Genomic DNA, 16,244 nt, shown 5'->3' on the forward strand with positions numbered 1-16,244 from the left:
CTCTTTCTTGTTTCCTTGAGCGACTGAAAAAGGCCCACGGGCAAAGATGATGGCGATGGAAATTGGTCAACACTGGATGGCCAGCGCCTCAAAACCCAGCACAGAGTGCTATGAACCCCTCCCCCTTAACACCCCTTTACTTGTCCTGGTGTTCGTTCTACATGTTTTTGGGTCTCTGTCATCGTTTGGAAGAGAGATATTGCCCCAGAGACGGGGGACTGGGTCATTGGTATCGATGAAGGTGCGGATATAGTTATAAAAGGGTTCTAGAATGAGCTGCAGCGAAGAAAGAAAGAAACGTCTCAAATACACTTGAAAACAAGAGGCGTCTATGCAAAGTCGGACACAGTTTAGCCGTTCTAATACTTGTTTAGGGTGATTTGCTGTGACTTGATCGAGTATAAATTATATATTCTGGCGAGCTATACTAAATGCCACATATATTCATATATACGTGTATGGTTTTCGCTAAAAGAAATGTTACACTTCGGTTTGTGTTATCATATCCTATATCTCATGGTGCGGTCGTCTCGTATAGTCAGCCTATATTGGTTTGTCAATCCTTCGCCGCTGCACCGTTTCCGTCAGGATGAGTGCTTGCGCCAGCCAATTTGTCCTTTGAACCAACAACTCCCTCTGTCTGAAACCCGTCGTCCTCCTTTTTGGGTACTGGTGGGCCAGGCAAAGGCTTGTTGGTTCCTGAAGTTGGTCGGCTATTCGGCTCGCTGACCCCTGAGAGTATGCTCTCGCTGAAGCTTGCACCTCTTTGTGTTCTTGGGCCCGGCTCATCCGAGCTCCCCCCTCGGGACATGGGAGCGCTAATCATCTGGTAATCTCTATCGATTGGACTGCTTGATGTAGAGTTATCGGCTGACTTGTCGGGCTTGGTGTTTGCTTTGCGACCCCAGCCGCCTCCCCAGCCACTTGTTCGACGCTTCTCGCCAGCCCAAGCGGCCCAACTACCGATGTAAGCTCCCGCTCGTGCACCGGCTGATTGCCCCGTCTGCCCGGCTCTAGATGCATCGGAGCCAGTAGACTGGCCGGATGCATCTGGCGGAGACGCTGCTCGCGCTTCCTCGGCACGGCGTCTTTGGGCTTCTCGTAGAGCTTCCATATCAGCATAAAGTTTGTTGAGGACAAATGAAGCCTTTTCTCGACCAGCGGCGAGATTCCTACCAAGGACTTCTCGGCCTTGGGCAAAGCGCTCGTCTAGATGTAGCTCTTTTACTTGTTCTGCAATACGGCGTTGCACATCCTCGATGTTGAGACCGCCCGCGCAAGGATGCCGAGGGTCGACAATGTCAAACAGATGAGAATCAGTGTGTGAGTTCCACATACGATAGTTCTCGGTTCGCTTCCAAGCCTCTACCCACTCATAGCCGAAGTCGGCAACAGGGTCACCCTCGACCTCAGGAAGAATTGCCTTGGGGTTATTTGGGTTGGAAGTGAGGTAGTTGTGATATTTCACAGAGGAGATTAGTGCAAGAATGTACTCCTCAAACTGTAGCCTAATAAACTCCTCACTGCCGACGTACTTTAGCGTCTTGGGCCTGTTGGGATTGGCATCGTCCCATGTCTCGTTAATCTCATGGGTCAGATAATCTATCCACCTTCGGTCCGCAGCTGTGAGGGTGAGAGCGGTTCTGAGCTGTTGTGAGTTGATGACAACTGATTCCTCATCCAAGTTAATGAGAATATCACTATAGCGGTCTTTCTGCTGGAGCAGAAGAGAGTTTGTGCTGCCGACGATGTAGGACTTTGTGCCAAAATCGGCAAGAATATCGAGTTGCTGCAAGGGGGTGTAAGGCCCAAATAAGCTTCCCTGCTTCCATGTCAATTGCTGTCAGACACGAGTTGGTGCGCCAAAACTTACCTTGCCAAATATCTGAAGAGGAAGGCCCATGTAGCATAGCAAAGAGTTGCGATCACTAGTCCGCAAACTGGTAGGCTTTGATAGGCTCGTCTCATAACTGTTGAGTTCAGGGTCTGCACTATCTTGCAGGTTGCGAATGAGGCCGGGTATAAGGGACAAAAGAGAAAATTGCATCATGCACAACTTATCACATCTCGAGCCAAAGAAAAGCATCTAACCAATTCAGTCAGTATCAAACATTTCAAGGGGCAGAAAGGCAACTCTTACCTTGGGCTGAAGAAGACAGCACTTCAGGAGAACTAATGTTTGCCATTTGTACTCATGGATCAACTCGCGAAGACTCATACCGAGATATTGGTCTCGGTCTACCTGGTCATTCAGCACGCCCTTCATCTTCTCATCTGCCAGGCTCTCCTGAAACCTGCGGAGGATCTCAACATCGGTAAACTCGCGCTGAGCAAACCAAGCCTGCGTCACAATACTCAGGCGCTCACGAAGCATGCCAAAGAACTGAGGGCTGTCGGCAATAACCACAACAGCCTTTTGGACCGTAGAACGTGTAACGTCGGCAGGGCGGTTGATGAGTTGGGTTGAGTCGAGTTGTCGAGTACATGATATTCCAAAGAGTGACGTAGCGGGCTTCGTTTCTGTCTCTGGGCGAAGAAGCGTAAAGTAAGAGAAGTCCTCTTCCGATCTACCCAATGATCTCAGCACCGTTAAAAACAAAGCATCGCCGTCCCAAGTAGGTGAGCCGACTGTAGTCAATAGGGCGGACTCACGCGTGCGCACCATCGCTCAAAGCCATAAAAGGTAGCAAAGACCAGCCATAGTCGGCCGCTGGATCGGTCCCCTCCTGGGCTCCAAACCAATTCTCGACTTCGGGGCCTCTGGCATGATGGAATCCGACAACGGTGACGAGTGGTATGAAGTCGGCTCTGTTGAAAGGTGCGGGCGAAGAGGGTAGGATAGGCGACAGGATGGATTTGAGGTCGTCGTTGGACTCGGGCGGCGGCGCGCCAAGACCGATAGGGGATTCGACAGGAGGAGATTCGTCGGAGCTCATTGTACTGATCGTTCTTCTTTTGTTTGTCTTCAGGGGGCAATGTGCTACAAGTCAGCCATAAATATATTTGCCCCAAAGATTTCCTGGCGATAAGTCGTCTGTGTCTCTTGTTCTATCGTTATCGAATGCTTGGCTTGGCGAGGGTGATGGTGTGTTGGACGACGAGGCGCCCAGTTCTCGAGAGCAGCTGGGTGTCTGCTGGCCAAGTAGCGTTCTTTTGAAACCGTCGAGACAGTGTAAGGCGGTCAAGGAGATTGTAGTACGAAGTTGTGAAGACAGAAGATGCACGTGTCGATGAAAGTTCAACGTCGCATAACGGTCGCAGGTGGCCAGAGCTTCCCTTCTATGTGATTTCCGTCGAGATATAGTGATGTCGATGACAAGTAGGTATCGTTACCCAGATGAAATTGATTGAGGTGGATCACTTTAGGGAGGGAGAGGGAGAGACAAGAACAAAAAGAGGTTGGAACAGGAAAAAACCAAAGCCAAGTAGATCCCTTAGTACAGTGCAGTACTAAGTAAGGTAAGTATCACCACAGAGGAAGAAGTAGGTGGTGTGCTCTGAGGGGTCAATGAAATCACTACTACCTTACAGGTAATTAACATGGAAGCACGTCCCCAGTATACAGGATCAAAGCTTTAATAAAGTGCCGTACGGATAATACCACCTCGCTAGACTTTACCTACGTGGATATGAACTTAGTAGGTAGTAGATAATCGCTAAGTAAATTAAATCTGCCAATGTAGTGCGTAAATCAGACATCTCTCCGCCTTCGTCAACTCGTCGTCATATTTAAGCAAACCATAATTCTGACTGCAACTGGATACCTCCCAAAGACAACTACTACTAATCCGCAAATTAATTGTATTTATAGTCTCATAGCAATATCCCATGGAATAACAGCAACCTATATGCACTTCAATTATCAAGGTGCACTCATCTTTGAAGAGTACCTTCTGTGACATTACATGACACCCAATGCCTGGGTCTTGAGGTATTCTGCGTTCCCATAATGAGATGTCATTGGTCAGACTCGCCCATGTCTAAAATGTAAGTCGACGTGTCTTACATATCATCGCCTCCTCAGCAGACGCAATAAAAGGTTGAGCTTCAGCTTTGGTCAGCCTGTTACAATGTAAGCATACATCGCTATGACATGATTGCACGCAAGTTATCACTCGTCGGCGAATAAGCTGTAAAACAGTCACAAGATGTCACTGGTAACGCTCGGAGCCCACGTTTGCGGAACAAAGAGGTCAACAATCAAAACTCAAAACAAAGGCACGGCCAAGTTCGAGGCAACCAACATGCATCTCGCAAGTCGTTGAACCAATTGGAGACAAGCAGGAGAGCTATGAGGCTCTTTGAAGACTCGAGAAACATGGCAGACCAACACCCACCAACCTACAATCATCATCACCTCGTGGCATGGACCTGTTGTCGCACTAAATCAATTAAGCACAATATCCCCTCTCCATTTTATTTTCACATCTGCTGTCTCCCGAGCAGAGATAGAGGCTGAATAATCCGGATACAGGTAGCTTCCATTATGGATGGAGTCTGAGTATATCCGTCCATGTCCTCTCAGATGCGAAGCATTTAAAAGCCTTGTCGGGGACCATATGCCGTGTATCGTATCGATAACCTGGAAAGATTGAAGAAAAAAGCAAGAAAAAGTTAATTACAAAAAAGCAAGGATGCCCACGTAGGTAGAGAGCGCAGCTGGTGTTGTGTTTCAAGTCAAAAAGCACTTGTTTCTCTGAATCGGGAATACCAACTGTTAATAATGGCGTTTTTGTAAGCTGGGACGAAAGAACAGCATTGCAGGTCATTACCCAAATACAGATCCCCAATAAGACCGGTGCATCGGTGAGGGAAATAGGAAACATTGAGGGACCTGCACGACGTTTCTGTACGCAAACATCAATGCAGCATGGTAGAGGGGAACAAAATAGATGGATAATTATATGCAATAATGTGTGTAGACAAGGTTTGCCGTGCTAGCTCCACTTAGTTTCCAGGTACCCCGGCGAAACCCCTGGTTAAAATTCAATCAACAGGCCAGGCATTATTAAGGTACTGTGCGTAGGTTGTTGTTGTTCTTGATCGGTTCAGCAATCCGAAAGTCCGTAAGGCGTACGATTGATTGTCAGTACATATGTAATGCTTCTTGGTGGGACTCATACCCAAGTAAGAGAAACATTTTTCACACTCATTCAGTCAACGCTTTTTCAGCGCCATTTGACTACTAAACTCTGCGAAGAAGGAATGCGGGTAAATAGTTCCAACATTGCCATATGTGTAAGAGATCTCACGGCGCTACGGGCAGCGCCCTCAGCGACGAGCCCACCACAGATTGGGAGTCGATACCAACTAAGGCAACTTGGAAACATGGGGATGCGCGGTACATGCAGGGGAGTCAATTGAAGAAGTTGAGCTCCGCTCCGCTACCAGAGGGCTGCCGTGTGCGGGCGGCAAAACATCCATCAGGTTTCTCTCCACCAGCCCCGCCCATTGGATTTTAACTTCAATGAGGACTGATCAAGACACTCTGGATACCTTCAACAAAGACTTGGTCTACAGACTTTCCATTGCGATTGACAATAGACAACGTGTAGCAGAAGCGTGGCTATGGTCAAGCCACAGCGGATGGGTTTGAGACACTGACCGGCGAATGCGATTTTGGCACGCCGATCAGTACATGATGAATTGTCCAACAGCTGAAGGAGCGCTAACTCGTACATAAGTGTTCGTACGCTTGAGGAACATATCGGTGATTAATCGTGGTGGGGGGACGTGTCAAGCGCAAATTGAGCCAGGAGAGAAGGGACGGATGGTAATAACGTCCAATGTCCAAGGCCAAAAGTAAGCTTTTTTCCCTGAGCGTACTCACCCATTGTAAAAGGGAGAGACTACACTGGAGGTAGTAGCCCATTTGCAACCCGTCAAGTGCTTCTTTTTGATGGTCGTCAAAACATTCAAGGTGGTTTGGTTTACCTCCTGTTTTGAAGGACGGACAATCCCATCTTCCCGGTCGGTCCACACTCTTCTGGTCCGGAACTGTAAGACAACGGGAATGGTTCACAATTCTTCTGCACTGGACATATTATTAGTAACTGACAATGCTTCTTTCGACAGGTGGTCGTGTTGTCTTTTGTGTCTCAAAGCGCAAAGCTGAAAAGTGGCGCTGCTCACGTTTCGAGGAGCTGTCAAGGACCTATAAGCCTGTGTGTCTGTGTGAGTGCACACAGAACCAAATGAACTGAGATGACCAGAAGATAATAATAAGCAGGTTGCGTCTGTCCACTGCTGTAAAAAAATAACAATGGTAAACATTGCTGATATATCCGCAACGGGAATGAGAATTTCAATTCGGCGTAGAATAGCGTTGAAATGCGACCCCTTGTATTACAGCTGAGAGAGCCCACCGTAAGTTTGGTACAGTGAGACAGTCCAACCATGTCTACAGAGTACCTCCTGCTTGAATCGGATTTGAAAGGAAGGAGGTAGGCAGGCACCAGTTTTAGTTTCTCACTTCCACTTGTCCAATCTTAGATATCTTCATCTCACTTTGGTAGCATCCCATCCATTGCTTCGTTCCATGTACATAGTAGGATGGGACATAACCCGTCTCTTTCCGTCATCCAATCCCAACCATCATCTCTGCAGCTGTGCGTCTTTAGCCAAGCAAGCACTACAGTTCACTCACTTCAAAGTCGAGTGAGACAGACAAGGTTCCGCTACTTGACATTGCTTCCTTCCGCTTGCGCTACCTTTTTGAGATCGCTACAAACCAGGCCCCCCAAAGGCTCCGTAATTCAACTCTGCCACGAACGGTCGAGGTCTCTTTGTAACCAACGATATCCGGTTGTGAGCACGTTGATTCGCACACCTCGCTCCAATTAGTCCATCTGCTAGTTACTTGGGCTACAGACGCCCCTTCAACCAGGCCAGATTCATCAACACATTTCAACTTGACCCCCCCAAAGCTCCTAGGCTCTAGGCTCCCTTCAAATTCTCGCCTTCGCCCGCTTGCTGACTGGTTCGCGCTGGCTCACACACCCCTGCCCCCGGTAACTTCTCCACTGTCAGTTCTCTCGCCAATTGGCGCTGCCATCCGCCGACTTTGTCTCGTCATCGTCGAGGCTCCCTGGTGCCTTTGTACCTTTAGTCACGCCCGCTCGCCCTGCCTCCACGAAGCTCCCCAGCACCGTCCTTAGCTGGTTACGGCCGACAATCTGGAGCGACAAGGTCCATCCATCCAGCCGTCCAGCCATCCATCTCTTTCTTTCGCTTGCCCACCGACAAACATTCCCCTTCTAGCCTTGACGTTGATCAAACGTATCTCGTCCGACTTCTCTCCATCTTTTCCCACCCTTCGGCCTCGGTCGTCTATCCAGCAAACCATCTTGAGGGTGCCTTTCCGAAGCTTCGAGTCTTGTTTACGATAGCTCACCCGACACGATCCGATCTCCCCGGTCTCCTGTCCACCCTTACTGAACGCGGTACCTGGTTATCATATCTATCGCCAACTCTCTGCCACCGCTATTCATCATCACGCTCAACCCTCAAATATAAAATCGCGACGACAGACCAAGAGTCGAATTACAAAAACCCTTCAATTCGTACGCTCAGCCGACACCCCCACAGTATTCGACACCGCCTACTTTCGCAAACCGTTGCGACCGTCATGCACCCTTAAAGGACGCATTGTAGCCGAATACCACGAATTGAAACCTGCAGTGAAGAAACATTTTCCACCAAAACCGAAGGGCCTCGTCCAGGCCGCTTTTTTCTAATTCTCAAGATGGGCGCGTGCATGAGCTCGAGCAATGAGGAGGTGGACCAGAAGAAAAAGAGTCAGGCTATCGATAAGATCCTTGAGGAAGACTCAAAACGATTACGGAAAGAATGCAAAATCTTGCTATTAGGTAAGGGTGCTTTGGCGGCAGCTGAATTGCTCACGTCAAGCCTTGATGATTAACAAAAGTGTCAGGTTCCGGAGAGAGCGGCAAGTCGACAATTGTCAAACAGATGAAAATCATTCACCTCAAGGGTTATTCGGAAGATGAGCTGTTCAACTATCGGCCAACTGTTTTCAAGAATCTTGTCGAGTGCGCCAAGGCAGTTATTATGGCCATGCAGCAGTTTGACATCGAACCTCAAAATGAAGAGAACAAGGCGCATGCGGAATTTCTTCTGGAATATCAAGCAGAGTCCGGTCCCCAGGCACACATTGATGCAAAAGTCGGTGCGGCCGTACAAGCCTTGTGGAATGATCCAGCGAAGGATCTGTTGATGGAGCATCAGACCGAGTTTTATCTTATGGACTCGGCAGAATAGTATGTGCAACACATTGCCGCTTGACACGATTCACGCCTGACTAATCTCGATTTAGTTTCTTCCAAGAAGCAATGCGAATAGTAGCAACCGACTATCTGCCCAACGAAATGGATGTGCTCCGGGCGCGAACGAAGACAACAGGTATTTATGAAACAAGATTTCAGATGGGCCAATTAAGTATCCAGTAAGATGACCCATATTTCACATCGTGCGCATACTCTTACTGACGTTATCATAGTATGTTCGACGTCGGTGGTCAGCGAAGCGAGAGGAAGAAGTGGATACACTGCTTCGAGAACGTAACATCCATTATATTCTGCGTTGCCCTGAGTGAATACGATCAAGTCTTACTCGAGGAGAGCAGTCAGGTAAGTTGTGACTTTGCAGCAGTGGCTCGTAAGAGTTGTCTAACATCAAGATCAGAACCGAATGATGGAGAGTTTACTGCTTTTCGACTCAGTAGTCAACTCAAGGTGGTTCATGCGCACCAGTATCATTTTGTTCCTCAACAAGGTCGATATCTTCAAGCAAAAGCTGAGCCGGTCACCACTGGGCAATTACTTTCCAGATTACTCAGGTGGAAACGATGTCAACAAGGCAGCCAAATACCTACTCTGGCGGTTCAACCAGGTCAACCGAGCACACTTAAACTTGTATCCTCAGTGAGTTCTTTCCCGTGCAGACATGATGAGCTCTACGAGATTCTAACGCAGAACAGTTTGACGCAAGCAACAGACACATCAAACATCCGACTGGTTTTCGCAGCAGTCAAGGAGACTATCTTGAATAACGCGCTTAAGGACTCTGGCATTCTGTGATAGTGGAACGCTGCTTTTTTCTTTCTTTTTTTTTTTTTACAACCACGATGTTAGGTTATGGGAAACTGTTGACTGGCGTCGAGAGCATTTTTGGAGTTTGGGTAACAGGCCGAAGGACGGCCCCGATTTATACGATCCTTGCTTTCTTCTCTTATTCGACGCGACGATTATACTCCAAACATTTCTCTACGATGGCTCCATCAGCTACGAGTGGAGTTTACTCTAATCCCTCTCTCCGACGAATTGCGACTATTCAAGACACGTACACTGGTCGAAAAACATCGACGAAACCCTTTCGACAAGAGCACATTCGACACGGTGTTGATTTACGGCCTTCATATCCTGGCCTGACATATGTTCTGCTTTACGGGCTTTGGAGCGACTAGACCTTGCAGGAGCTCATATTTTATTTTATTTTTGGGTGGGGTTCGTTGGATTAAGGCTAGGGCCTTGCACGAGACGAAACAGACGGGAATTACGAAGCGGACGGCATTTCGATTGCGACGCTTCTTGGCGAAATGTCATGGTTACTTTGGGTTGGGAAGAAATCGTGCGACGTGGGACAGGCGCAGGCATGACACTGGTTACGTTCCGATGGCTTCAACCGAGCTTAGAGATGGAAAGAAGCAGGCGCATGGTTTTTGTTTCTAGGGAGAGTGGTGTTTCTGGAGCTGGCTGGGAACGTCATAGGAAGAGGTCTAGGCTGGCATGCTAATGGATGGCTTCAACTCCTACATATGTAGTTTTTTTTGTTCTTCTCGACCCGAGCGAGGCGAATTGACGATACTCTGGGTACAGGTTCGATATTGATAGCCTGCTGTATAGGATATGTAATGGCAGAAGAGACCGAAGGACTTATCAAATCAATGACAGAGCGATGTTTCGTCTTGGGAACGAATGATGTGATGGTTAAAGGACAGTTAACGAGCCTTTGAACTATCGGTATATGGCTTGTTGGCTCGAGGCCTGACTTTACAGTTTGTCAGGTGTATTGTTTTTAAGAGGATCAGTAATACGATGATACATCAGTATATAGATATTCTTTAAGCTTGTGAGTAAGCAAAGAATTTTATGACATGTCTTATCCAAGAATCAAATGTATGGAACTGTTGAGAGTTGTTATTGTGTACGTACCAAGCTCGATTTGGAGTTGAATGAGAGGGGTTGAATGTGGCTTGGAGCTTTGACCTCAAGCTATGAGACGATCGTCGAGCTAGTGAACAAGGGCCAACTCTCATGAACTACATCCATCATGACTGCCTGAAAAGGAGGCGAGATCGCCAGGTTCATTATGATTCAGATGCTAGAATTTGAGAAGTTGACGTTTTCCTAGGACTTTGGTAGAGATGGAGAACAACTGGTCTGTTGAGATGTGTGCTTACTCGTATCCAGGCTACTCTATAAATACTAAGGTAGACAGGCATGTAGGGAGACTGTGGTTTAAGATTGAAGCTCTACAAGTGCTCGGCACATATCACAGCGACAGCATGCGTCAAGTCTGAACATGCTTGAACATGAAGCAGCTCTCAGTTTCCCGCTTTATTAAGTCCACATCAAAGCGGTGTTTGACGGGACCCATCTCGGTGATACCAACGCGGGGCCGATGCGCACCCCATACTCTAAGGAAACTCGGGCCATGTCAGGGGGTTGCTTACAGGCTTATCAATTTGACCTCATTTACCTACCCTGTTGTCCCGGCAGTCTGGTTTCTTGGGGGATTGACGATCGAGTGTGGAGGCTGTTTCCAGATTTGAGTCCTTCTGTGTTATTCTTTCATATAAGTGTCTTGACACGGAGAGTAATTGAGTGATATAGTAAAGCGATGCGAGCCGCGTACGCTATCTGACCAACAAATTAAACTGGTGGGTGGATGACATGTCTTTAAAGTCTTGTTGTGTGTCACTTAGTGCTACCTCTAGCAAGGACGACAAGGAATAGCTCTTAACCCAGGGCGATACCAATACTTACAACAGAGTTGCGTTTGATTTAACCTGAAAAGGGGCCGCTCATCGAGGTGGGAGCCAGGCGTTGTTGCAGCCCCGCCCTCCGTCGTGTAAGAAGCTTGTACCAAAGCGAGCTTCACTGCTGTCCGTGTATATGTGCGGGTCTGTTCTACTGTAAGCGCTCAAGTTGCTTCGTCAATGGAGTTGAAGCGGTCTAGATCGTGTCGGTTGACATGGAGGGGGAGGGGAAACCCATTGATGCATATTGTGTAAACACGGCCTGATAGATCCTTGGAATGATCGAGTCTCCTAGCCAAGCTTGAACATGAGAGGTCCAGGGTATGTTGGTAACCTGACATGTACCCATTCAAGTTGCGTTACCCGCTGCCTTGACTCTGTGTGCCTTCCACAATCTTATAAAGATTCTGATAGCAATTGGTTTGGTTCTTAGTAACAAATGCATCGTTCTACAAAAGGAGGTGTGCGTCGACAATGTCGTCATGTTACAGAGTCGTTGCTGCGGGGGAGGGGGAACCATGCCATGTCACGCCGTGGAATCCGACCAGCCCGTGATGGTATGCGGCTGGGTTGAGAGGGGAGCAGCTTCAACAGCGAGACAACATTGGCCGGTAACCGTGGTGAAGGTGACATGATGCGACCCAACATGAGTTAGAAGAAGCAGCTACTGTTACCGGTCACTGCATCAATCCATGTAGGTTTGTCTTATTGCACGCTAATTTAAGCAGCAACAACGTTTCTTGCCATGAGGAGGGGAGTTGGTTGTCATGATGAATAGATGGAGTGGGACCAAACCCGTGGAGGAGGAGGAGGAAGAGGAGGAGACGGGAAGCTCCCTCCCACCATCGCGCTTGCCGAACTACCTATAAGCTCAACAAAGCTCCCCTCAGCTCCCGTCTCTCATGATCAGGACTGTCTACTTCTTTATCTCCTCCCCTTCCACTCTCGACCTCATCGTCCTCTCGTAACCTCTTACCTACCTATCTTTGTTCCCAAGTATCAGTTTGCAATTGGTACTCACCACTCCTCTTGTCTTGATCTTCTTTCGTTTCACCCTTGCCTCTCTTCTCCCCATATCTCTTTTGTTAGCTCCACCGAGCTCTCCTGCCCCTCCAAACCCCCGTCTTCTCCGGATCCCCATCAGCTAAACGAGTTCTTCAGTCGACTCCATCCGCCCAAGCTCCCTGCATTCGAACAGCTTGACGGACAACTGTGAAGCTCTGCTCGCCGATTATCAAATTAAAGGATCTTGTACATTCAAGCAAATCCACCAAAAATACACCCAAGTTTCTGCATTGATTGAGACCCAAGCCTCCGCGATAGAAGCAGAGCACCCAACAAGCTACTACAGCTTTACCTGCACCAACGACCCCGCTTCCGTGATCGCCTGATTCTCGACTGGAACAGGACTCAGCAAAGACAAACCTACCGCGATTCCAAGCGTGTTTACTACTTCAGTTTGGAGTTCTTGATGGGTCGAGCTCTCGACAATGCTATGCTTAACGTAGGCCAGAAGGATATCGCAAAGGGTAAGTAAAGCCGTACTTAGAAAAACCCCTTTACCCTACTGACACTGGCATCTAGCTGGTCTTTCCGAGCTCGGATTTCGAATTGAGGATATCATTACTCAGGAAAACGATGCCGCCCTGGGTAACGGTGGTCTAGGCCGACTTGCTGCCTGCTTCCTCGATAGTTTGGCCTCTCTCAACTACCCCGCCTGGGGTTATGGTCTACGATATCGATATGGTATTTTCAAGCAGGAAATAGTAGACGGATATCAAGTTGAGGTGCCTGACTACTGGCTTGACTTCAATCCTTGGGAGTTTCCTCGACATGACGTCGTTGTTGATGTAAGCTACAGAGTACACCGTTAACATCGAACCGAAGCTGATCAGGAGCAGATTCAATTCTTTGGTCATGTTAGGAAGACCACAGATTCCAACGGTAAGTCCGTTGCCATTTGGGAAGGTGGTGAAATCGTCCAGGCTGTCGCCTACGATGTCCCTATCCCGGGTTATGACACACCCACTACAAACAACCTGAGACTCTGGTCCAGCAAAGCTTCTGGCGGAGAATTTGACTTCCAGAAATTCAACAATGGTGATTACGAAAGCTCGGTTGCCGATCAACAGCGGGCTGAGACCATCAGCGCCGTTCTATACCCCAATGATAACCTGGACCGTGGAAAGGAGCTTCGTCTAAAGCAGCAATACTTCTGGGTGGCGGCCTCCCTGTACGATATCGTCCGCCGCTTCAAGAAGTCCAGCCGTCCTTGGAGGGAATTTCCTGATCAAGTGGCCATTCAGCTCAATGACACCCACCCCACGCTGGCTATTGTTGAGTTGCAGCGAATCCTCATCGACATTGAGCACCTCGAATGGGATTTGGCCTGGGATATCGTTGTCAAGACTGTAAGTATTTTGTACTATGTACCTTCATTCTCTGACAAATCTCTAGTTCAGCTACACCAACCACACTGTTCTGCCTGAAGCTCTGGAGAAGTGGCCTGTTGGTCTGATCCAGCACCTCCTGCCCCGTCACCTGCAGATTATCTACGACATTAATCTGTTCTTCCTCCAGAAAGTCGAGAAGGCTTTCCCCAACGACCGTGATATCTTGAGCAGAGTGTCTATCATTGAGGAGTCTCAAACGAAGATGGTGCGCATGGCTTTCTTGGCGATTGTTGGATCGCACAAGGTCAATGGTGTCGCGGAGTTGCATTCAGATCTCATCAAGACCACCATCTTCAAAGATTTTGTCGAAATTTATGGTCCGGACAAGTTCATCAATGTCACCAACGGTATCACTCCTCGCCGCTGGCTACACCAGGCCAACCCTCGACTTTCGGAGCTTATCGCTTCCAAGGTTGGAGGCAACGGTTTCCTCAAGGATCTTACAAATCTCAACCAACTCGAAAAGTATGCTGAGGATAAAGAGTTCCGAAAGGAATGGTCGGAGATCAAGTACGCCAACAAGGTCCGACTTGCTAAGCTCATCAAGTCTCTCGTGGGTGTCACTGTGAACCCTTCCGCTTTATTCGATGTCCAAGTCAAGCGAATCCACGAGTACAAGCGTCAACAGCTCAACATCTTTGGCGTTATCCACAGATACCTTTACCTTAAGTCTTTAACCCCCGAAGAGCGCAAGAAGGTTGTCCCTCGTGTCTCCATATTCGGAGGCAAAGCTGCACCGGGATATTGGATGGCGAAGCAGATTATTCATCTCGTCAACGCTGTCGGCTCCGTGGTGAACAACGATGAGGACATTGGTGACCTTCTCAAGGTGATCTTCCTGCCTGATTACAACGTCAGCAAGGCCGAGATCATCACTCCTGCATCAGACCTCAGCGAACATATTTCCACGGCCGGTACCGAGTGAGTCAATTTCACCATGATGAAGGGACAAAGCGACTAACATGTTTAACAGGGCGTCTGGTACCAGCAACATGAAATTTGTCTTGAACGGTGGACTCATTATCGGCACTTGTGATGGTGCAAACGTAAGCAAATACTAGTTCTTTTCAAGCTCATTGCTAACCATACCTAGATTGAAATCACCCGCGAGATTGGCGAGAACAACATCTTCCTATTTGGAAATCTTGCTGAGGATGTCGAAGACCTCCGCCACAATCACCAGTACGGCTCACACGAGATCGATCCAGATCTGCAAAAGGTGTTTGCCGAGATTGAGAAGGGCACGTTCGGCTCAGTCCATGACTTCAGTGCTTTGGTTGCAGCCGTCCGTGACCATGGCGACTACTACCTGGTATCTGACGATTTCCACAGCTACAACGAGACTCATAAGCTTGTGGACGAGGCGTACCAGAACCAAGAGGAGTGGATCAAGAAGACAATCACGTCTGTTTCCCGCATGGGTTTCTTCAGCAGTGATCGCTGCATTGACGAGTACGCTGAGAGCATCTGGAATACCGAGCCTCTTGTTATCCATGACTAGATTATGAAAGACCTGGGTATGAAGGATAGACATGGATGTGGGAATAGAACCACAGACTAGCGTGGGGTAGATATGATGGGTACAAGAAGAGTAAAGATGAGCAGATTGGCGACAGGTGATTGGATGGAAAGAGGTGTCAAACAGAGAGACTCATGACAAGAGTGGGCAAAGCATAGGCTCCCCCTTTTAGTAATTAAATAGTCATGATACATTCTGGCCCCTGGCCCTGTCGCAATAGTTAGCTTCCCCGTCGCGAAAAGGCGTATGTCAGGGTACCATGAAAGTTGGCTGCTTGTAAGTACAAGAGACGAAAGCAATAAGCCAGTTGATTATGCCAGAACGAACCCTTGGGTTGCTTATTTTTATAATCAAGCTTAGAGGCCGAAGCTTCTGTTAACCCCCTAAGGCATGCTATTCGCACAGCTATCTGGGTTGCACTCTTATTCAAAGCGTGATCTAAACATACTTGGCGGTGATATCCGACAGGGAGTGCATGTGACTACTAGTGTAGATCGAACGGAATCTGAACAGACTGCTCAGGCTGCAAAGCACTGCATCCCCATAACCCTACAGTCGGAAGGAAGTTGATGCTCCGAAGGGGGCCCAAACAGCTTGATGGCGCAGGAGTGTGTATCTTTGTCGTGGTGTATATCAATGTGGATGCTTGTCAAGAGAATACAGGGTCGGTTCAACCATGATCGAAAAGGGATGTTGCTAGGCGCATCACAGTCTGGAACTGGATGCGATGCAGGCACATTGTATACACATTGAGTATGGTTGAAATATTGTCACTTGAACTATGGTCACGGTAAAGGATGGGGTCAGAAGTGAGAGCACCAGGAGGTGAATGAAACCAGCGCCCTGCGGTATACATAGAAGGCATTCACTGAGTGGATGGTAAGAACGAAGTTGGCGAGTTATGGACTGCAATGATTCGCTACCAAACAGTTGGAACAGTTGGGGCGGGAGTTCCCTTGGTTGTTCGCCTCTCAGAAGATCCACGTGCATTGATGGGCATGGAGAGAGAGCTTAAGGATGCGGTGGATGCCGATCAAATGGTCTCGACCGGAGGGGCAGCGGTCGATCCGGTGCATGCAAGAGACAATAGGGTAAGGATGATTCTGCTGGTTAGTTAGTGAAGCGGGAGGGCAAGATGAATCTCAGATGAGACGGAAGATGGATGGATGGGCGAGATCGACAGGGCAGGCTCGTGTTGCGAGCCTAGGGTAGA

General features: G+C 48.4%; 3 protein-coding genes across 3 annotated transcripts; 2 read left to right on the forward strand and 1 right to left on the reverse strand.

Moving 5' to 3' along the window:
* Positions 1-556: 556 nt before the first annotated feature.
* FGSG_09615 (uncharacterized protein) lies at positions 557-2,936 on the reverse strand (the record flags this gene model as incomplete). The annotated part of the gene is made up of 4 exons (XM_011329791.1): positions 557-1,840; positions 1,874-2,086; positions 2,141-2,567; positions 2,653-2,936. The coding sequence occupies 4 exons, from the start codon at positions 2,934-2,936 to the stop codon at positions 557-559; spliced, it is 2,208 nt and encodes a 735-aa protein (XP_011328093.1).
* A 4,808-nt stretch (positions 2,937-7,744) lies between these two features.
* On the forward strand, positions 7,745-9,098 carry FGSG_09614 (guanine nucleotide-binding protein alpha-3 subunit; the record flags this gene model as incomplete). Its single annotated transcript, XM_011329792.1, has 6 exons — positions 7,745-7,868; positions 7,934-8,279; positions 8,336-8,464; positions 8,519-8,648; positions 8,704-8,942; positions 8,999-9,098. 6 exons carry the CDS (start codon positions 7,745-7,747, stop codon positions 9,096-9,098), a joined length of 1,068 nt encoding a protein of 355 aa, XP_011328094.1.
* A 3,432-nt stretch (positions 9,099-12,530) lies between these two features.
* On the forward strand, positions 12,531-15,077 carry FGSG_09613 (glycogen phosphorylase; the record flags this gene model as incomplete). The annotated part of the gene is made up of 6 exons (XM_011329793.1): positions 12,531-12,588; positions 12,644-12,909; positions 12,955-13,470; positions 13,517-14,433; positions 14,486-14,558; positions 14,606-15,077. The coding sequence occupies 6 exons, from the start codon at positions 12,531-12,533 to the stop codon at positions 15,011-15,013; spliced, it is 2,238 nt and encodes a 745-aa protein (XP_011328095.1). The 3' UTR covers positions 15,014-15,077.
* Between the last annotated feature and the right edge of the window lie 1,167 nt (positions 15,078-16,244).

The sequence above is a fragment of the Fusarium graminearum genome, chromosome 4, assembly GCF_000240135.3.
Source record: "Fusarium graminearum PH-1 chromosome 4, whole genome shotgun sequence".
Taxonomy (NCBI): Eukaryota; Fungi; Ascomycota; class Sordariomycetes; order Hypocreales; family Nectriaceae; genus Fusarium; species Fusarium graminearum.